Source organism: Numida meleagris, chromosome 11, assembly GCF_002078875.1.
Source record: "Numida meleagris isolate 19003 breed g44 Domestic line chromosome 11, NumMel1.0, whole genome shotgun sequence".
In the NCBI taxonomy this organism is placed as follows: Eukaryota; Metazoa; Chordata; class Aves; order Galliformes; family Numididae; genus Numida; species Numida meleagris.
In genome coordinates this window covers 10,717,014-10,740,178 of record NC_034419.1, presented here as the reverse complement: position 1 = coordinate 10,740,178, position 23,165 = coordinate 10,717,014, and the positions used below count along the sequence as shown (strand labels likewise).

Genomic DNA, 23,165 nt, shown 5'->3' with positions numbered 1-23,165 from the left:
AATTAAAATTGCAGAAAAATGTGAGGTTTGCTAAAACACAGTAGGCATCTTTTATCCATACAATATATGGCACCAAAATAGTCAGTGTTCTGGAGAGGATAATTAATGAGTGTTCTCTTGCTGAAGTTCTTTTAATTGTCTATAATGGGGTGTGTTGAGGGGGAGATTACTGAGTTTTAACATGGAATAAGATCAGGCACCATTGGCAATATTTACACAAATAAAGATTGCATGATCAGGACCTTTGATCTGGGAATTGCTATTCTGTAATCATCTGTAAAGCACCAGCAATGCCTCTGGCACTGTATGTATAATAATAAACGATGAACAATAAATCATGTAATTAAATATTTGCTTCAAACATTCTTTTCGTAATTCTTGCCTCAGATTTAAGTTCCCACATCAGACATATTAGTTCCTCATAATATTATTAAAGTTCCTACACTTCAGATTTTAAAATTCCCCTAGGGATCTATTGTTTCTTTGTTTAAATCTGTTTATGAGCCAAAGGCCCCATTAAATTCAATAGGGAAACTCCCAGACCTTTAAAAACTTAGCCACTAGAGACGTTTCTTAGGAAACAGGACCGTTTTTGTCATTCCATCATGTAACTATTGGAAATCTATTGATTGGAGCAATTCCAGTAGAAAAACAGGAAAAATATTACCCCCAATAGATCATCAAGTCATTAAGGCCACCAGGCAACCCGTGGCAGAACTGCTGCACGCATGCAGTCTTCTCTCCTCCACTGCACCCGGTCCTTCACATAACCACATATGGAGAGCATTTTGCATTAAGATCACTCTTTATGCCTCAGCACCTTTGTAGATGCTTTCTGTAAGGATGGCAAGAAGACAAAGCCTCCTTGTGTTTCCTTGGTCTGGAGGACGAGGAGATGGGCAAACACTTAACATTCACCCAAATCCAAACAGTATGCTATCCCCAACAGATTTGAACAGACTACATCTGAAACATGATATTTTTTTTTCAAAAGCAGCGGAAATTTTAAGTTCTCAAAAACTAACTCATAACAGTAAACTCCAATTCACCATTACCTTAAAAGGAACTTCTTAATAAATGTGGAGGCAGATTCTTTACAGAAAGCAGGAGAGGATGAAGCCACTATCAATGTGCTGAAGAAACTGGAGTCTGCCAGAGACAAACTTCATGGTCTGAACTCTTGCTGAAAGTTATCTGACATTGCATTCTGTAATCCAGATAACCAGAGAATTCTGGTTTATTTTAGAGGAGTTTTCTTGTCTAGCTGGAAGGCACTTCTCAACTGCTTGGCTTATTTTGTTAAAAAGTAAAACTCATTCAGAATTTATGTAAGTCTCCTTAGTGAAGCCACAGATGATAAGCAGGGGTGCTGTAATTTATAAACTCATCCTCAAGATTAAAGAAGTCACAGAGCTGTGAAGGGAGTTCTCACTTGTGCAAAAGTGTACCCAAGGGATATGCAGGATCACTCTGTAAAAGCCTGAGTCCAAAGTTAGAATGCCTGGCATCAATCTAAACAACAACATGTCAGTAAAGATGGTTCAACTGCAGTTGAGTTGGTGATTACTCAACACAGAAGAGCTTATATGGGCTAGAGCGAGCCCTGGGTGAAATTCATTCGGCCTTGACAAATGCATTTAAGTGACTCCCACTTGGGGTCAGATTATTATAAGTTCCATTTTGTTAAACAGTTAAAAAAACAAAAACCAAGCACAATCTGTATAAGGCTGGAAAGTTCCACATTGCAGTGAACTTGAGGGCTGGTGAACATAGCCTGTGGCCAAACAGCCCACGCAGAGCTTCACACTGCTGAAGCTTTCATCTTCAGCAGTCTGAGGTACAGCCCACGGAGACTACAAGATCTCAACACAAAGCGTTCTATCTTGCTCCAAGCTAACACATACCACATGCTAGGACCTGTACCTTCCCTGAGCTGTCCTGCTACACCACTACTAAGGAGGCTCCCAGTGTGCTACCCCTAAGTACTCAAGCAAGGGGCTTAGTTTGGATTTCAAGAGGGTGAGACTTGCTTGTAACTCCTTCATAACCAGCAAAGTTCCCTGAGGGTGTCTCCTTCTTCAGAAATTAGTAACTGATGGTTTATGTATTCACCCATCGCTCTGCCGATTCTTTGATGAGCTGCATTCTCATCAAGTATGCCCTACTCCAATATTTACATGTCACAAAAAAAATGCGTAACAAAGGCATCTGCCTCTTACCTCATCAAAAGATAATGACACAACCGGAATCATATAGAAATTGAGTATATGTTTGGTTGCAAAGATGTCTGAAAAGGCAGTGCAATGCTATAACGCGATGGAAAGCACAGCAGTGATAGTGGGGTAGCAAAGTCCTAGGCTGCAGCAAGTGAGGATAACCTCAAATGCAGTAGCTGTGGACATAGAAACAAAGGAAATAATCTGCTTACTCTTAGAAAGCCTCAGGTATGCAGGGATCTCCAGGAAGATACCTTTGCCTCCACTGCCAGCCCTTAAATGAGGTCTGGGAAGGGGTGTAACCTGGCTCCACCCCTTCCGGTCACTCAGGTACATTGCATTGCATGCACCTGAGCTCCCTGGGTTGGCCCTGCCTTCCCACCAGGTGCTCCATTACTGCTTCAGACAGCAAGGAATAAAGCCTTGAAAAGTTTTGCAATATATAACTTATATGACCTTATGATATATAACAGGGAGTTTTAGAAAAATGAAGCTTGAGTAAGTGTGGTTGTAGCCAGATCACTGTAATACTGTTGAGGACTTAACTGTATAACCCTAATAAATACACCTTGTAGCATTATCTACCTTTCTAGACTGCAAGATGCTAGGAGTTTAAATCAAGTCAGTTTTCTGCTTAGTGTAGATCCAAGCCTACTAGTAGAAATGTCCTTACAGAAGCATAGATATTTGAGTAACCTTGCTGTGACAACAGAATGAGTTAGAGTAAGCATATAACTTCTGGTTCCCAAAGCTCAGACCAAACCTGGGGGTCACATCTCTTTTCTTAACCCAGTATTCTATTCTGTCTCTCAGATTACCTTTTGCTGACTTGAACTTTACAGCAGTACAATCAACCACCATCAGCTCTCTGCAGAGAAAGTGATTAAGTTATTCAGGATATGTATTTTCCATTTCATTTATTTATTCTTAAGATCAACATTTAAAGATGATCTTAAAAATAGTTTATGTTCTAGGAGCATGACTCACTTTAATTTGCATTATTTATTGATGGCAACAACTTTACCCAGCAGATTCAGTTTAACTCCTTCTCCAATACCTCTCAGGGTATCACAGCACCAAACTCTCTGTGCAACAACATCTCCCATGTTAGCAGTGCAATAGTAGAAACAATGATCCAGGTACTCATGGTAGGCGCTGCATGGGCTGTGGGATTTGAGACCTTCTACAGAGGACAGCAGTGTGCCCTATTTCCAGCTCTACCACTGTCTCAGCATGCAATCTTGAACAAAATGTTAATTGCAACGCCTTTCGTTCTCTTCTTCAGATGAAAGATAGATAATTATTTAACAGCCTCCTTTGTAAATGCTCTCAGATTTATGAATGAAGCATTCCTCCTTCCCTTGCTATTGCATTCCTACAATAGCTTGGCTTTCTGTCTGAAACGAAGGGTGTTGTTGGGTTAGAAAGGCAATTAATAAGCAGTGTAAAAACAAAAAGAACCGAGCTCAAGGTCAGCATGACCTGTAGTAATTGCTTCTGCTGCTCTTAGACACACACCAAGGACTACATGACTCCCTAGAATGGCAGAACAGATAAAAAAAATATAAGACAAAGACTCTTGTCCTGCACTTGCTTTTCAAAAGACACAAAACCACCACTAGTTTAGCATATTTATTTGGAGAAATCTCTGGGAAGCAATCCTATGAGATTAACCCTGGCCACTCTGAATGTTATTACCACATGCAGAGATCTCTAGATTTCTCCAGAAGTTACTAGTCCTTGGAAGCAGAAAACATAGTGATTAGTTCATCACGTAACCATCCAGCTCATAAACACACGAGGCAGACTGAAGGGAACAGTTATGCAACAGGGCCCGGCAGAAGAGAAAAAAGTGCTCAAGGCAAATTGGCCATTTACATCATATATTTTCATGCTCTGTTTACAATCTTTCTATATAGGAATCTCATAATTCTGTTATATAAGACATGGGTAAATAGCTAATGATGAAATAAGAAAAAACTACTGAACATTAATCTCTAATTTCAACTGAACATAGCTTTCTTTTAAAAGTCATGTTTAGATGAGTTTTAGGATCTTTCAAATAATAGATCTTCCAGCTGATCTCCACTTTGATATCAGGTTCAGAGGAGAAGATAATTTCTCTCAAACACTATGGTAGATCAGTACCCTACTTACATTAGGTCACCATGAACGTGACATAAGTCACGTGCCTGACATTTCTTTTGCTAGCATGTTGAGATTGCCATCAGATCCAAACTACAGCTGCAGTTTGAAGAGAAGATGTAAAAAAAAAAACAACTCCCATCAGTTCTAAGAAGACATATTGGAGTATTTTCTGAAAGCTGACAAACAACATAACTAGCTGTAGGCTACAAACGGAAAATGCCAGAGAGATTAGGTCAGTGTTTGCTTACTTTCTTAGACATGGCTTGTTTGTGATCAGTCACTTATATTGAATCAGGTGGATGGCTTGCATCGCTTTCAAAAAAAAGAAATTATAAGAGACAGTACTGTACCAGAATAATCCAGACAGTAGAAGAAATACTGCATCCTGAACCAGCAGATCTCTGCCATAAGAGTGATGCTATTATTTTTTGTCTGACTGATTATGTACTCAGTGCAGCAGTGTCCATTTGAAAGAACAGTGCTGTCTCTTTTTACAGAGCTGTGCATCAACACTGGTACCACAGAGAAATGCCTGTCCAGGAAGCTTCATTCCAGAGATGTCAGAGTCCTTTGTAATAAGGGAACAGTGTGATCCTCCTGAGGGCAACAGAAAATCCAGAGAAAAACAGAAGTACTGGAACATTGCATGGTAAAATTCATAGTCAACACTTGAAACACTGTATGTAAAATATTTCTCCCTAACTCATGAAACCGTACATGAGAGGGGAAAATCATTATATAAACATCACTGCCTCAAGAAAAAATAGCTATGACAGCTGGCTCTGGGACTGAGAACATTGGACAAGCATCACTTTTGTTACCTGTAGTATGCTGTGAATCTGGAAGCACGCATAAAGCAATGCTGGTTTCAGGCTGTTTTCAGAGAATGAGTGAGAGACAAGTACTAAAGGCTTCACATTCAAACATGAGTAAAATCTGTTAATTGATTGAGGCTTGTGCTTTATTATAGGACAGCCTTAATACAGAAAGAACCCCATGAATATTTGGATTACGCCAACAATCAATAATAATTATTGGAGGACTTAGTATAAAAATGTATAAAATCGTATCCAGTCTAACTACAGTGTGTTCTCCTGGGCAGCAACAGAGCTTTGCACCTCTTGCCTTATATAAGTAGCACCTCAGTCCACAGGAATTTAGCTGGGAGGAATGCATTACAAATGTAGAACAAATCAAATTAACTCTCAGATGCTATCTGTTGATAACTCATCTCTTCCTCAGACTTCCTGCTAACCACTGGAATGCAACATCTGGGCAATGAGGGAAGGCAAATGTTTTACTAAAAATACTGCCTATAGGTGTCACAAAACATGGCACACTGCTTTACCACACCACCTTACAGCACAGGTGGAATTAACAACTGCCTGCTACAAAAAAGTCATTAGGACTGCCTCACCTGCTCACCCTATAGCACAAAATGACTACTTCAGAGCAATTATGCGATAGTGGCAAAGCCACAGTCATTCACTGCAGAGGTAGCTTAAAGAAATTCAGCCTTCGAGCACCATTTACTTGGTTCAGATTTTTTCCCTACCAATGAACTTTGATAGGTCTGCAGGAATTCAGTAATGCGTTCGGTTATGGCAACACACGGTGTTCTACACATTTTAACTCTAAATTTAGAGCAGCAATTTCTTAAGAACTCGTTCATGAGAGTTCTTTATGATTTTTATGGGACAGATAGGGGAAGGGATTACCTGACTTCTTTACTCAACATTTTAGATGGCATTCTACACTAATTAGTGTGATGGGCCTTGGTGACATGCATAGTTGACAATTATTTATGTAGATCGAGAGGTTTCACTGTTCAACAGTTTTGCAGATTAGATGAGATGAATATTTATTGTAGCAGAATTGCCACAATTTGAGTTTTATTAGGCAGCGAACAGACAACGAATATTTAATTAACAGTACCATTGCTAGAAAAGAATTTTGCAGCCTCCTTACCAACAAGCATAAGCTGTCTTTGCGCGAGCTGTGAGAAAGGATCAAGACTATGGCTGCAGCACCAAAGCCTCCTTTAGAGGGCTTCTGCAATTCTTCTTGTCTACCCACACAGCCAGCCAGCAGGCCTAGTCCCTCGCTGTTGCAGGCAGTCACATCATAAACCAATCACACCCCATTGTAAAACTAAATTGGCTTTTTGGCCTAAGTTTCCAAAATTTGGGAGTGGGCCTCTCTTCCATTCAAACTAATTTGAGTAACAATGAAAAAATCACTCATAAACAGAGTTTGTGACTACATCTTTTTCCGTCAGCGGTTCTTGTTTTCCGCTCCAACCCACATCATCCATTCTCTTCCTTCCACCCATTCTTTTCCCCCTGATAAGTCTGGCTTAGACACTATGCTTCAATTTTCTGTAGAACTTTCTATTTTTCTTCCCCATTCTTTTTGTTCAGTATATGAAAGCAGCTTCCTGTTTAGAAACATGGGAGTCCTACACCCTCATTAATGATGTATTCAGCCCATCAATGATCTTGGCATGAATGCCTTAAACCTTAATAAGCCTGATGGGATTTTCTATACATGTCGTCACCAAAAAAACAATGCACAGCATATGTCATATTGCCCTGAACCATGCTCCCTTCCCAGTGCTCCAGTGCTAATGAGAACGCCATGGGATTATGAACTCTCTTCCCTTAAATTTTTCAAATTACAGATTTCTAATGCCTACACAGCAAGAACCGCAAACACCAAGAGAAGACAGCGTTGTTGCAGAAATCCCAATATGATCAATACTGTTCTGCTTTTACAGCCTCCAGGCATGCTGTAACCTATTATCCAAATCATGAGCTTGTCCTGAATAGGACGGGGGGGGGGGGGGGGGGGGGGAACAGGAATGGAACAGAAAACGTTTTAAATAAGGCAAAAAAACATGCACAACATGAAAAAACCTGTGTGAACTAGAACAAAATTCTGTCTTGTTCAAGTATGTAGACTGGATCAAAATACATTTCTCTTGGTTCAGGAAGAAAGCAGAGAAACAGACAAATAAAATGAGATTTTTCACCTCAAGAGTTTTATGTGCATACATTGAGAGGCTGTTTCTCTGCAGAATTTTAATGGCATGAAGTTATCCCGTGAAGTTACTGGACAGCCATACTACTAGCACTGGAATCAGTGGCTGGAGAAGCAGCTTTGTATATTGCACACAATAGTGTGCTGTCCATCTCCAGGCAGTGCTCAGCACCGAAGTGGTTAAAGCACAGTTTATTCTAAGTGGTATACTCCTGTAGCAATAATGCTACCTAGCAAGGCTGCTGGCCTGGAGTTCAAGCATTTTACAATTTCACAATGCACACCACACATACTGTTTTACTTTACTCTTCTGGGGGCTTGTTCTATGTCTACATAAACATCCAAACAAACTTATTTTGACTTATGAGCGAGCAGCAGACTTAATTTAAAACTGTCAGCAAGTGCCATCCTAATTAAAAACAAATGACTAATTGCACAAGTACAGGGCCTGCTGACACAGGCTACATACATCAAAATCAAGCAAAGCCATCCCAGCTTAAATTTGAGGAAACACCACCACCTAGCGTCCTAAATGAGTTAAATTCAAGAATGAATTCTACCAGTCCATGGAGGAATCTCAGGGGTGCTTTCCCAGATCCACCAATCCCCACAGAGATGGCACACATACAGATCACACACAACCGCTGTATTTAGACTAGCCCTGGCCAACTTAAATCAAGGGTAGTATAATGAGGGAAGCCTACCTACAAGGCTACTGCAAACCTGCTCCTCATTCAAATAATAATAGTTTTATGTTGTACAGATACTTTCTTCTGCACACAAGGCACCTATATATGAAAATAGCTTCATGAACAGCTTTAAGGTAACAAGTTATTGCAGGTGTTCTAACTTTCTAGAATGCAGTGCAAGGTATACGCATATGATAAAATACTTAGACTAATTGCTGCTAACACTAACTCTCAGCAGTAGCTTTACAGTTTCACTTCAGATATCGCTCTTATTTTAAGAGCTATGCCAGTGCTAGAGAGCATTCATGAGAGCAAAGGACACCTAGAGGCCAGAAAAGGGTTTCTTTTGTTTGCCTGTTTAAGTCCCTACTCTCATTTCAGAGAGTATGAAGTATACATTCAAGTTTGAATGGTATCTGTTTTATTGCCAAAATAAGTTATTATTCCTTTAAAAAAATCTTGCATTTCTCACTCTTGTCACAGGCTAGACATTGTAGGACACGAAGATTTTAACTGTAGGACAATGTCAAAGCAAGCTGCTTTTGATGATTGTACAGGACATGTTTAAGAACCTAGGCAAGTTTATAAAGCCATGTGTTAAAATGTGCTAAGAAACACCCCTGAGTGGACCTATGTCTGTAGTATGCCTTTCAAACATACTTGTAGGACATTCCATATCCTAAGCGTACTCAAGCCTTCCCCCACCCCCTCCAGGAGAATAAACTGCAAATAAGGAAGGCCTAAGAAACTACATATTAAAAAAAGCACTTCATTCATGGTTCTCGTGCACCCACTGATAATCAGTAAGCATCTTTAGCATTCTACAGAATTTAATGTATTCATGAACTGAAACCAGCTACAGACAGTGCCAAATGAATGCATACAATGGGCAACTCAACTTGTTTTCTACTCACGGTATTGCAAAGCACTGCTCAGTGACTTCAGAATTTGAACACGGAAAAGCCATAAATTAGCACACCATAGATTGATACAGTGTTGCCCTCCTCCAAAGCATAAATCTGCAAAGCTTGATTATAGTAAGGACAAAAATCAAAACAACATACAAGTCAGTGCTTTCTCAGGAAGCGAAGCCACATACCACAACTTATTAGAGCATTAGCACTATGGATGTACATTAAAATTACCTTTTCAACAAAAACATAACACATCAAATCTGAAAGATAAACCAAATTTATTTAAAACAAACAAAAGACACTGCTATTCCCAATTGAAAAAAACAGGATTCTTTTACTTATGTGACACACAGCTCATTTACAGCAGTTACATTAATGCAGGGAAAATGAGATTGTTTTTACACTGCTTCAGCTGACATGTACTTTCTGCAAGAAAAACTCATTCCTCTTCCAAAAAGAACAGGCAAAAACGTTCTATAAAAGCGTGTACACGATTCTGAGACATGATTGAAACAAATCATCATCCGAGAGCCTGAAACTTCCCAAGAAGGTTAAATCCTTGGTTGCCTCAGCCAACCCTCAACGGGGGAGCTACAAGCACAACGCCGTCACCTCTGACAAAGAGCATCGGAATATTCCTTTTGGTAGACTATGAAGAAGCAAAGAGAAGATTACACTTACAAAAGAGCAATATACAGAACACATCTGCTAAGCATGTGACAAAATTCAATCCTAACAAAACACCAGAAACAACTTCCAACAAACGTAAGCTCAAACATGCAACTTTCTGTCCTGCTGCACAGATCAAAATCAACAGCTGCCTGGATATACTTGGCATTTGCATAACAATTTGCCTGAAACATCCGCTAGATCTTAGCCCAAAAAGTAGTTATCAATACGTTATTCTGACTACATGACAACCTAGTTTGAGAGAAGTTTTCTATGGAGATAAATACACCAAAGTCCTTACTTTATAAATCTCTTCATATGTTTCTTCATCAATCTCTATTGTTGTTACAGTTTCTTCCACATCACCCAGAATCATATTTAAATGCTGATCATATGCCTGTAAGAATAAAGTTTATTATTTCTTCCAAAATTCAAGCACAAGCTCATTAAAACAACAGTTTTAGCAAGACATTCAAGCAAAATTATTTTAACCTGATTTTGGCCAAAATGTACCATGTATGAACACGTACTATCAGTTAGCTGCAATTTCAAATGTAAAAGCCAACAGATCAGTACAGCATAAAGAATGCTTTTATATTCACTGAAACTCTTCTGAAGCACATGCACAAACTCACAGAGATGGCCACACTTATTCTTGTCATCAACATTAATCCAGCTACATATGCTTTGCCATCAGTCCAGATTCCTGTATGAAAGCTGTAACTCAAACACCAGTACAAAAATTTTAATAAAGCGTATGTTCCAAACACTCTGCAAAAGTAACTTAAGAATTATGCCAGTGTATCACGGATCTGTCCTCATCTTTGTGTTCTCAAATGAATTTGAGGCCCAGTTAACACATGGGAAACCGGTTCTCTTCCTCAGCACACTACAACATTGCAGAAGGACAACTTGACCAAACGGAAAACAAAAGTTTGTCTTACTAAGAGACACATAACTCTCAAAAGAAAACGTGAAACAAATGAAGTTTGGAGATAAGCCAGCTGGGAACGTATCCCACCACGGACTCACCGTGTCTGCCAACAACAAGACAGTGGTTTGATAAACCCATTTCCATCTTAGCAGATCTGAGACTCCTTTACAAGAAGATACCTGCATCGTTATCACTTATTTCACAGATGTGAAAACAGAACCAAAACTAGAGAAACAAATCACTTGGTATCACTTCAAAGACAACAGACGAGGGAAAAACAAAACGCACATTTCGAACCTCTGTCAGAGCACTGAACAAATCAAGTTTTGCTGTTGAGCATACTATGCTAATATAACAGGCTGTTGTGCATAAAAGCATTGCCCGGTGCCTGGCTGGGCCAGCAGGGCAGCGTGCTGGAAGCTGTACTCACATGCAGCCTGCCTCTGAGCTCTCTGTCATTCCTCATTTTCACGTAGATCCGCTCATCCAGACTGAGCCTGATGAGATCGAGCGGCTCCTCGACGGTATTTGTTGTTTGTTGCTGAAAGCAAAACCAAAACAATGAGAGTTCTTTAGACAGGAGCGGCCTGTGAACTCCTCCACTCCTCAGTCTGCGAGCAGGCCCTCTGAAAACTCCCTCCAATCCCGGTGTGCACACAGAAGCAGGCAGCTTGCACCGCACAAACCAGCCCGGCAGCGGACCGGCAGCACCGTACGGCAAAGCGAAGGCACACGGACGCACCGCCAGCCAGCCCGTCCCCTCCTCAGGCGCCCAGCACCATCACCACGCTGACCGGGGCGGCCGCAGCGGCGCCGCTCGCCCCGAGAGCAGCGCAGAGCCGCTCACCTGGTCCACCTCATCCGCCATCTTTCAAACCGCCTCCCGCGCTTTCTCGCGAGACTTTATGGCCCTGCCCCTTCCCCCTCCGCGGGGCGGGGACTGCTCGCCGCTATGGCGAGAAAGCGCAAAGCGTCGCTCCCGCGGGCGGCTGCCGGCAAGAGGCGGCCTGGGGGGACGGGAGAGCGGCGGGACGGCGCGGAGGAGCGCGAGGAAGGTGAGTGTGGGGGGTCCGTCCCCTGGGGGCCGACCCGGCGGCCGAGCCTCGGGGGGCGGGTGTCAGGCAGCCCGTGGGGATGGGGCCGTTCGGTCGGGCCGGGGCTGCAGGCGTGCGGAGTTGTTCAGCGCAGCTCTGCTGGAGCCTGTGGAGGTATTGCTTCTGACAGCCGTGGGGGTGAGGTCGTGTCCTTTAAGAAAGCTCTTTTCTTTCCGATGCAGATGATTTTGTAGAGGAAAAGCCCAGCGTTAAGAAGAGCAGACTCGGAGTTCCAGCTAGGAAGGAGGAGGAAGACTGCGATGCTGGAGTTTCCAAGTCAGCACATACCCCTTCAAAACAAAAAGGGGTGAAACGGCAAGCAAAAGAAAATAAAAAAAGCACTGAAAGTAAAGGAACTCATCACAAAGAGCAAACGTGCAGGTAAGCTGTTCATCCTTAGGATTACGGGAAGTTGCTCTCCGTACCTCGCTGCTGGTTGGGTTTTGCTGTTGTTGTGTAGGGCCGTGGCTGCAGATGTTCGTGTAAATTGGTTATTTGGAGCTGGCAGTCCGTTTGGTTCGTCTGTGACACACATCTGTACAGAAGTACTGCCTTACTGGTAGCAGAATCGCTTTTCAGGATGACAGTCCGCATGGGAAGCGAATATCTGAGCCTTTCCAAATCAGTGTTTTAAGTGTGAGATAGTATTTCATTTATTTTTACATAAGACTAGGGAGGTTTTGTGGAATCCAGCATGAATAGAAATGTTGCTGTGAGGTATATGGTCTCCCTGTGGAGATTTCTATGGGGAATGTATTAATGAGAAGAAATGAAACTGACTAGTCTCATGTCACTGGCCAACCAAATCCTTGGGTATTACTGTAGTGAGACACAAACATTTCCAGTCCCAGTACACTATGAAGTCTCAGTAAAGACAAATGATTCAATGAACCAGTTTTTCAAGAGCTCATTTATACAAGCTGTTATGAAAGATGGGTCATTTTTTAGGTTCAAGCATCTTCATTCCTAAAGAACCTGTTAGAACCAGGGCCTGTGTTTGCACTGAAAAAATGGAGCCTGTAGTTATTCATGGCAAAAACTGCTTGTTTTACAGAGACATTCATGGTTCAGTTGTCAAATACTCAAAACCTTTGCATCTGTTGCTACTGATGCAGAGATGATGCTTCATTTATTTCCTCATTTTTAATGTTTTCTTTCTCTTCCATTTTTAAATGAACAAGCCTCTGCACTTCCTGATGCTAAAACCATTTTTGTAATTTTAACAGTGATTCATTGAAGGCCCCTCAGAAGGAGACGAAGTTGGAGAGAGACTCCCCTATTAAAAAAGAGATGGATGAAGACAATACTGATGGTGATGGTGATGATGATGATGAAAGTGAAGACGAATGGGAGGATGTGGAGGGTAACAACTACATGTCTATTTAAGTTGTAAATATTACTGTACGCAATAGGTCCTTTTCTACTTTGCTTTTTGAGCCAGTTTTTATTTTGTATACTCTGTATACTTAAAAGTATGCTTCATGTGCATATCTATATTAAAAGCTCTTATCTTACAATACTTTGGGATAGTTCCAAATTAGGAAAAAAACTTACAACTACTGCCTTGAAGGTAATGCTTTGAATTTGACAGTTTGTGGCCATACTATTCATTGTCCATGTATTATCTAGTAATATTCTGTTGTTTTTTCCTTTTCCCAGAACTTCAGGAGCCTGTCATAGATAAGTTAGAAGAAGGTGCTGTTCTTCCAGCAGTGGAGCTGCCAAGCAATCCAGTTGAGATAGAGATTGAAACCCCAGAACAACTTAAGAAAAGAGAGAGAAGGTAAAAACGGAAGGCAGTAGAGGGCAGGTCAGGAATCTAGGAAGACAGATACATACAAAACCATAATATCCTTTTATTTTCTAATCTTATGCAGAGAGAAAAGGAAAGCTGAGTTTGAGACTTATCTTCGGAGAATGATTAAACGTTTCACTAAGGAAGTTCGTGAGGACACGCATAAGGTATTGGTCACAAAGAAAAAATTGAGCTTGAGATTTCTGGACTGATATGTAATGAGAAAGAAAGTAGGTTTTGAATAAAATAATTTGGGGCCATAGCTAGAAGTGAAAAAATGAGAAGGTTGTATTCCTGACAGATGCTCATTGGCCTTCTCCTCAACTGTAACTCAGAAATGTCAGTCACTGAATTAGTAAACATCTGAATGCAAGCAGATTCAAGTAGCGTATATATTTCTCTATTGTGTGCATCTGCTTGTTCCACTTGGGTTAAACTGTCAGCCAGATGTAGAACAGGAGACACTGACAGGGACTGCAAGGCTTTACTGTCTTGCGATGCTCATCAGTCCTGTGCCCACCCTTCTTGTGCTTGGGAGGTTTCATTGTTGCCTGTCTCTGCCGAAAGGAGCAATAGAGGCATCCTGGTCATCACCATGGACAATAGTTCCAGCAAACAAAATCTCTTGTGAACTCACTATAGAAACTTTTTTCTCTCAGGTTCACCTCTTGTGTTTATTAGCAAATGGTTTCTATAGAAACAGGATCTGCAGCCAGCCAGATCTTCATGCCATTGGTCTGTCCATCATCCCCATACACTTCACAAAAGTTCCTGCACGCCAAGTGGACCTTCTCTACATATCCAACTTGGTGAAATGGTAATATACTCTCTCCTAGTCCTACTATCACATAGAATATAGAGCCAGGGTTCAGGGACAGGGGTACATGTAATTACAATTCTTCCTTGATTTTTTGATTTTAAACACGAGACTGTTTTTTGTGAAGAAGGAAAGAATGAACTGTGAAGTTTAAGAGTACATTCACAACAGCGGACAATAAGTAGGTATCTCACATTTCAGGTTTGTTGGAACGTTCACTGTCAATGAGGAGCTTTCCACTGAAAAAGGAGAGCCCCTTCAGTCGACCTTGGAGAGGCGCTTTGCCATCTATGCTGCTCGAGATGATGAAGAGTTGGTTCATGTAAGTGACTGGGAAGTGCAGGGTTGGTTGCTGAATTTGGATCCTAGATCACTGCAAACAAAGCAGTGCTTGAGGGATCAATTTGGAGAAACAGGTTGGTGAGTTAGGTGATTCCTTGTTTTTTTTCTCTTTTTTTTTGTATTTTTATCTGGAATCCTTCTCCGATTAAATTCTTCAGTTTGAACTATACTAACTGAAGCCTCTAGTTCTGCTTGGTACCACTGCATGCTTTATCTTCTGGAGATGGCTTTGCATAGTGCATAGAACTACTTGTTTATAAGTATGCACTGGCTTCTTCATATTGCTTTTAGCAGAGTAGGTCAAAGAAAACCAGTTTATGGGTTTCTCCTGCAGTACTAATTTGAGTAAGAAAATTCTTAGATTTACTTGCAGCCAGAGAAACTCTTTGCAGATCTTTGAGTTAGAAGGTTGGTATTTGGTAATGATCAGAGTGATCACTGAATATCAAAAGAATTTAGTTCTGATTTAGTACCTCTTGCTTGGAAGGAAAACACGTAAGCTCTGCAGTCATTTGGGTTTGGGTGACTTACTGCCCGCTCGGTCAGGGTGAGTCATTTAGCTTCTTTAGGCTTTGGCTCTTCTTCTGTGAGTTGACAGCAGGACTTCTGTCACTGTTTTAACATAAATAAGAACCAGAGAAGACAGTACAGTGCTTTGATACTATAGCAGCTGGGCTACATATTTGTGTCAGTGTCTACAGCACTGGGTAAAAGATAAGAATGAAAATAGTTTGTGACAAAACCCAGGATGTGAAAGAGTTTCAAGTTTTTTTTTTCATATACCTTAAAAAAAAGTTTAAACATGGTTTATTTTATCTTTTGCAGATATTTTTAATTATTCTCAGAGCATTGCAGCTGTTGTGTCGCCTTGTGCTGTCTTTGCAGCCTGTTCCTCTCAAGGAGACAAAGGCAAAGGTAGTTTTTGTTTGGTGTGTAAAATTCCCTAATTGGTTGCTCCCCAAAAGGAGTGACAAAGCTTTCTAGCTGTTGTAACTTGAACTGAGTTGCTTACTGCATGAAGCACTGTTGTGACAGTGTTTTTTGTCTATATTGCAGCAGATGTAAATCCTTAATCTTTAGGTTTCTTGTTTTTTAAAAGAAAACCAAACCGCTACTCTTGCTTTAGTGGTTTTAAATTTCTTTTAAACTTTCACAGCAAATACTGCTGGAGTGCACCTCTCTGCAGTCATTTGCCTGAAGTTTTCAAGTCCCTAAGATAAGCAAATTGACCGTGCTGCTGGCCAGCCTTTGGTCTGTATTTACCCTGTGCTGACCTCAGTCTTTTTTTTCTTTTTTTCATATTTTTAGGCATGGTAAAAGTGACCTAGCCTCTTTCTTTGCAGGAAAAAAGCACATCCAAGAAGCAGTCACTCAGCAGTACCTCTGAGGGGCAGGAGAGCTCTGGCACAACACCCAAAGCTGAGGCAAAAAAATGCCCCTGCAAAAAAGCCCAACGGGATGAGAAATCCTCAGGGAGTGAAGAAGACAACGAGGAGTCAAGGAAAACAAAAAGTGCTCAGACCAAAAGGACACGCAAGTCAAAACTGACAACAGGCAACAAGGAACAGAAGGAAACTAGAAATGAGGACGGTGGTTTAGGGGGAAAAGATGTGCCGGTCAGGCCCAAGAACAATCGCCGGAGACGAGTGGCCTCCAAAGTGTGTTACAAAGAAGAGAGTGGAAGTGATGATGACAGTGTTTCTGACTTTGAGATTTCAGGAGAGGAAAGCGATGTCTCTGATGAGGATTTTGAAACTGTCTCTAAAAAGCGGAGAAGCTCACGAGGTGCCCAGAAATCGAAGGTAATGACTATAAAAAGCCCCAAAAGTGAGACTTCAGAATCAAGGCTATCCAGGAATTCCAATGGAGTTGAGCCAAGATCAGCAAAAAGCACAGCTCCAGCCTTGCCTCACGGACAGAGAAAGAGAAACAAAATAATTTCTAGTGATGAGGAGGACGGGCAGCAGATGGTGCGGAAAGTGGTTGGCACAGACCAGTGGCTAGAGGTTTTCCTTGAACGTGAAGACAAGTGGGTGTGTGTAGACTGTGTTCATGGCAGTGTTGGCCAGCCTCAGCAGTGCTTCACATATGCCACAAAGCCACTTTCCTACATTGTGGGATTTGACAACGATGGGAGCGTCAAGGATGTGACACAAAGATACGACCCAGTGTGGATGACCGTGACAAGGAAGAACCGTGTGGACCCTGAGTGGTGGGAAGACACACTGGAGCCATATAAAAGTCCCTTTGTGGACAGAGACAAGAAGGAGGAAAAGGAGGTAAATGATAATAAGTTATGTGGGACATTAGTAGCATAGGTCCAGTCCCTGGATTCCCATTCAGGCAAAAATCATTAGGAATGGTTCCATGAAGAAGGAGGTTTGTATTTGAGCTTGAAATATTCAGAATGAGCATGTTCTAAAGGGAATATACAATGATAAGATTCAAGTAATAATTAAATGGAGGTTGTTTAGAGAAATCTGGATGGCTAAAGAACTGGGCAGCCCATGGTGGAAACTTAATAACATGGTTTCTCTACAGCCTGGTGTTACCCTTCTTGGAGAGATTCTTTAAAATATATAGATGGTGGGTACTCAGCTAAGTGTCTATTCACAACAAGACTGCTTTGGTCCCTTGGTTCATCTGATTGTTTCTGGTATTTTTTCCCTTTGATCCAGACTATAATCATTCTTACTTTCTTAAAAGGCTAGTGCAAGATAGTTGTAAAATTACTCTTTTTTGCATAATTCCTACAGTTTCAGGTTAAGCTTCAAGATCAGCCTCTACCAACAGCAATTGGAGAGTACAAAAACCACCCTCTGTATGCACTGAAGAGGCATCTCTTGAAATATCAGGCGATCTATCCTGAGACAGCTGCTATCCTAGGGTACTGCAGGGGAGAGGCTGTTTACTCGAGGTGAGCGGTGCGCATAGTTGTGTGTGCCTGTGATCTTTGTAAGAAATTAAGAGCTAGTTTGTGTGATGACCGCAGTGGTGTTTGTGGTAGACACAGGCCACATGCTCAGACAGCAGGAGACATTTAGCTACTCAGGCAGAATTTGCATGCCACTTAGGTATATATATATTTTTTTTAATCATTCCTAGAATGCAAATAACTGTTTGGAAGTCTCTGATGGAAGTGCTTGCTTTCTTCTGTTTTCTTTAGAGACTGTGTGCACACGCTCCACTCCAGGGACACTTGGCTTAAGCAGGCTCGAGTGGTGAGGATTGGAGAAGTGCCTTACAAGGTAAGAGGGTTTGGCTTCCTCCTGTGCAACATCTGCTCTCTGAAGCTCAAGCTTTGCTTTGTTTGTTGTTGTTTTTTTATTGTCTTCTTTCTGTTAGCAGATGTGGGTTTCTTGCTTGGATGTGGTAGCTGTGTTGTGATTCCATTCACGTACTGTGCCTGTACCCCAAGGGTATCATGCAGAACTGGCCCCTTTTCATCTTTTTCAGGGGCATCCTATGACTTTCACATAAACTGAGAATCTAGCTCCCTAGTGCACAGTAGCTGTGGCTTATCATTTATAAGTGATAAATACTGAAGACAGGAAGAAGGCATTATTTCTTTTCCAGAGTCGAGTTCTCCTTTGCTGTCCTGGGAAAGTGTGAAATCACTAACAGCTCGTTTCAGTTTGATCATTGTATTTGCACAGATGGTGAAGGGCTATTCCAACCAGGCGAGGAAGGCACGCCTTGCAGAGCCTGCAAACCGGGACAAAGCGGACCTGGCGCTGTTTGGTCGCTGGCAGACAGAAGAGTTCCAGCCACCCATAGCAGTGGATGGAAAGGTAGCCAGGAGAGCAGAGGGCTGGTGTTGAAGGAGCTGTTTCTTATGAAGCTGTGGGCTTTATTTTTTGACAGTTGCATGTTTCAAAGGTGAGGTCAGTCAATAACATCCAGATTCAGGCTCAGAGTTCGGGGTAAATATACCCAGCAGGGAATGGTGAAAATTTCATTGAGGCTTTTTATTCCTAAGTCCAAGTAATGATGAGTGCTAGCAGTGCAGGCTGCCAACTTTCTAATTTACTTTATCTAATTTCCAGCTTCATCTTTGTTTTGCTAGTTCTCGGCATTATACAGTAACAAGGCCGGGTCAGAGAACATAATTAGGAGACAACCATGCAGTTAAAATTTAGCCTGCGCCTTGTCACGTGAATACTAATAGAATACCAGAGTAGAATGCAGCAGATCAGAAAGAGGAGAGAGACATTGAACTGCAGCAGAGATTTTTGCCTCTCGAAAGAGGGCAGGAGTGTCATCATTTCTCTTTCATTTTGCAATAACAGGTTCCTCGGAATGAATATGGAAACGTCTATCTCTTCCTGCCGTCTATGTTACCCATTGGTTGTGTGCAGCTTAGACTCCCCAACCTGAACAGATTGGCACGGAAGCTGGACATTGATTGTGCTCAAGCTGTCACTGGATTTGATTTTCACGGTGGCTACTCACACGCAGTGTATGTAAAGGTGCTTTGTTTAAGGTGATGAACTTTGATGTTGTGCAGAAGTTGTATACTCTGCCATGGAGGACACATCCTCCTCTTTTGTGCTACCTGTGGTAGTAGAGTCAGTGGCCCTGGGACGCAGAAGTGACTTCATATGCTCAAAGGGTCTGCACTTGGCGGGGGGCAGAACAGGTGATAAATTACAGATTTACACCCTACGAGACAACTAGCCCATTCTGTCGGCAGCTTTTGGTTTGGGGTCAGCAGGCATTTGCTCCCTTTCTTTTTTCTTCTAGTAGCTGACAGAGGGTTCTGTTCTCCTTCCTAGTACTGACGGCTATGTGGTCTGTGAAGAGTATAAAGAAGTGCTCATTGCTGCCTGGGAGAATGAACAGGCAGAAATAGAGAAGAAGGAGAAGGAGGTAAGAATTATTTTTGCAGCCCCCTTACTGTTTAATTTAATTTAAGCTGTAGACAATCAAAGGTAGGCTGTGTATGTAACAGACAGGGCTCTGTGACAGCGAGAGGCAAGTTGCATTCCCCAAATGCTTCGTGTGGGGTTTTCTGTTTGCTCTGCAGTGCAAACAAGTGTGCAGCAATCTCTGAAATAGAGCGTACTTTGGAATAGTTTTCCATAGCTGTTGAGAAACAAAAGTAAAGGATACATGAGGTTAAACATCTGAAGGAGTCTCCAGTGTAATTTACGCAGTCAGTGCACACATTAGAAAGTGACAGTAATTCATACATTTAGCAGATACGTTGTCACCAGTACACCTTATTCCTAAGAATCCTCCCATCCTATAACCTTTTAATGTGACACCTTTAAGTTGGTGGTGTGTTGTTGGGTTGTGTTTTTTTTTTTTAATTACATTTTAAAGTCTTTAAACTTCTGTCTTCTGTGAATGTTAATTAGACGAATACATTGGAATTTAAAATAGTATTTTTCCTTTTCAATAACAATGACACACAGAAGCGTGAGAAGAGAGCTCTGGGGAACTGGAAGTTGCTGACCAAAGGACTTCTCATTAGAGAGAGACTGAAGCAACGCTACTCCATCAAGGTATTCTGCATTTCTGTTCGTGCTCGCTTTTGCTCTACCAAGAGAATTGTTTGTAGTATTTGTTTCCAATGTGTTATTTTTCCAGCAGAAGAGCATAAAACTTCAGAATGTAATTGCTTAAAAAAACCTCTTTCCTCTTAACATTTGACTGGCAACTAAAAAAAAAAACCTACACCAGAAATGCAACACAGTCATGTCCATGAAAGATTAATTATTGCTTAAAAAGAGAGTAGTGTTTGCCCAAAGCATCATTGTTCTTATATTGCTCTTTAGTTTTGACATACCTCCCCTCCTTCATCTTTTCCTCTAAGCCAAATATATAGCTAAGAAGGTCATGGGCTGCTCTTTTTTTAATGAAATCAGATGGTTTAGTTCTTAATCTTTTCCTTATTGAGAAAGATGAAAAGCATGACCTTTTTAAAGCCAGTTTATTTTTATTCATCTCTGACCAAAAATACTTAGCTTGTTGTTGAAAGAATGCTTGACATCCAGAAATAGAAAGACACCGCTTTGGGTGTGAAGCCCAAACCAGAGCATGCAACTTCTGTATTGTCATTGAGTGTCACTGTGATAGAAAATGAGCCTCTTTAGAAAGGAGTAGCTATAAATGATTTTTAAGAGCTCCTTTTCCATTTTCATCCCTGTTTTTATTCCAGACTGAGCCATCAGCACCTGAGACAGAGAAAGGAGCTGGATTCTCTGATGAAGAAGGTGGTCCAAGTTCAGGGACTGCAGGAGGAGATGTGGAAATTTCTTGGCCCCGAAATCGCCAGGTAGAGAAGCAGAAAGAAGAGAAGACAACCAGAAAAAGCAAGCGAGAAAAGAAGGGAGAAGCAGCAGAGTTGTTTCCTTTTGAGAAACTGTGATCAGTACAAGCATTTCTTTGCTCTTTCCCAATGCAAGACAGAACTGTCACAACAAAGTATCCTATGCCAGTTAAAGACTTCTTAGTCTTGCGTTCGTTTGCCTTTCAGAGCTATCATGGATCAACCTAATTCAGCACCAACAATCTCTTTCACTACTGCAGGTAATTAAGTTCACCTGTTAATCCTTGAACTTAGGAGAAGCAGATGTGCAGTTGTACTTTCCAAGATCACCATCTGTACACAGTTGGGCTTTTTTGCGCTCCTTTATAAGTATCACTCAACACTGTAACAAATGCATTCTGAGGCACTTCTTCCATGAGCACTGCCTCCTCCCAATTTTCTCCTGTTTGTTTTTTTTTTCCTGCTTGCCCAGAACTAAAGCATGCAGCTGCTACTGAACAGTCTGTGGTAAGCTAGTCAAGAGACTACTCCATCCTCTTTGGTGTTTTAATTCATACCTTACCCAAATCAGTAGTGAGTAGAGTTCTAGTCTCAGCATCACAGAGCGGGGAGGTATCTCGTGTGGAGTGAAGCATGCAATCAAGATTTGGATGAACCTGAAAACTTCCTTTCTAAAGAATACACGTGCCTTTCGTGAAAACTCAACTTTGGCTTTTCAGCCTATGATCTTCCTTTACTTCCAGATACCTTGTGCATTAGAAAGAAGCAGCCCTGTCTTCCCTGCAAACTTAAGGTTAATTAAAAATATACACATTTGTTTCACTTTTGTTTTATCAAGACTATTTAGTTTTATTCTGGAACAAAATGTGTAAATTTGGCCAAGTGTTATTGTCAGAAATGAAAGTCAGTGAAACTCAGCTTTTGTAAATGTCATCCAGTTCCTGTGTGATTAAAAACTGTTTGGAGATGAAGGTGAAGTCTACACAAGCTCTTCCTGCAGTTTTGCAATAGAAATGCTGTTCTGTCTTTTGCAGTATTTTTAAAAAGAAATTACACATTCTCTTTAAAAATAGAGGTGAATCCAGGCTACTTGTTGCTGAATACTGTTACAGAGAAAGGCTCTAAATGCAAGAAGATGGCTTTCATTTAATTATCTTTAAAAAGATATCTATTTTTGTACTGTATTTGTAGAACAAAATAAACAGATTAATGCTATCACTTCTCTCTTCTGGCAGCAGCTCAATCTACCTATAAGGATTCTCACATGCAACTAAGCACTATAGGAGTGCTACTTCTAGAAATCACAAATCAGGTCCCAGGCATACTGCAGAACTGTTTTAATGTTAAGGGTCTTCTGTTTGAGTTTTTACCACTGACTTCTAAGACAAAAACATGAAGTTTGGTAGGAAGGCATGACTGTACAGAAGACTTCAAGGAAAAAGAAAACCAACCTCTTGCATGAAGTGGTAAAACTGCAGTGGACTGGAGAGGACATAGTTCCTTCTGTGTCAGTGGATGCACAGTTAAGCAGGGTGCACTCTGAGATGAGTGCTTTGAATGCAAGGATCCAAGGCCAGCTGGCATCAGTAATGTTTCATCTGCCTACAAAGGGAGCTGGTAGCAGCTGTACCACAGTGACTCAGCACTTCCTAACTTCCTGTACTTAACTGTATGAAGTTATGAGTTCAGCTAACTCTCCTGAAGTAAGCATGCAAAAGATGAGAGTGTAGATACAAATTAAGGAAGAGCAAGGCAGAAAGGAATGGTTATTGACAGGTAGATACACATTCTGTCAGATTGTGCTAAGCAGGCAAGAAGAATACTGCTTCACTTGTTCCTATAGGAATATTTGTGTAGATGCAATGAAAGAGAGCTTTGGCTCCACCAGGACACCTACCCTGGGAAATGTTAAGTTCTTCTCTCTGTTTTGCGTAATTCCTGTGTGCAGATGAGTGTGTAAGATGAAAGTATTCTAAACTGCTGAATGCATAAATAAGCCTCCACGCTCTCTAAAAAAAAAAAAAAAAGTTAAATCCAGTCAAGTTGAATGACCATACTTCTCAAGTGATCCTATGGAGGCGAGGAAGCTACTGTTTCTTAAGTAGTAAGGGCAAAGGGGAGTAAACACACCACTGGTAGGCTAGAATCAGCCTTATCATCAAGTATATGCACGAGATACCAGCTGTGAGGTTACAGGTTATACAAAACCCAATTGCACATTTGTCTCCTCTATC

At 41.3% G+C, this 23,165-nt stretch overlaps 2 protein-coding genes across 2 annotated transcripts; one reads left to right on the top strand and one right to left on the bottom strand.

The window, feature by feature from the left end:
- Positions 9,266-11,564, bottom strand: LSM3 (LSM3 homolog, U6 small nuclear RNA and mRNA degradation associated). The gene is made up of 4 exons (XM_021409516.1): positions 11,457-11,564; positions 11,040-11,150; positions 9,977-10,072; positions 9,266-9,655 (listed from the first exon to the last, which is right to left on the bottom strand). The coding sequence occupies exons 1-4, from the start codon at positions 11,475-11,477 to the stop codon at positions 9,575-9,577; spliced, it is 309 nt and encodes a 102-aa protein (XP_021265191.1). The 5' UTR covers positions 11,478-11,564; the 3' UTR covers positions 9,266-9,574.
- On the top strand, positions 11,510-22,149 carry XPC (XPC complex subunit, DNA damage recognition and repair factor). Its single transcript, XM_021409501.1, has 16 exons — positions 11,510-11,664; positions 11,886-12,084; positions 12,930-13,066; positions 13,363-13,486; positions 13,581-13,665; positions 14,158-14,315; positions 14,517-14,637; positions 15,483-15,572; positions 16,001-16,936; positions 17,414-17,574; positions 17,824-17,905; positions 18,314-18,448; positions 18,947-19,116; positions 19,433-19,526; positions 20,075-20,164; positions 20,821-22,149. Exons 1-16 carry the CDS (start codon positions 11,562-11,564, stop codon positions 21,028-21,030), a joined length of 2,895 nt encoding a protein of 964 aa, XP_021265176.1. The 5' UTR covers positions 11,510-11,561; the 3' UTR covers positions 21,031-22,149.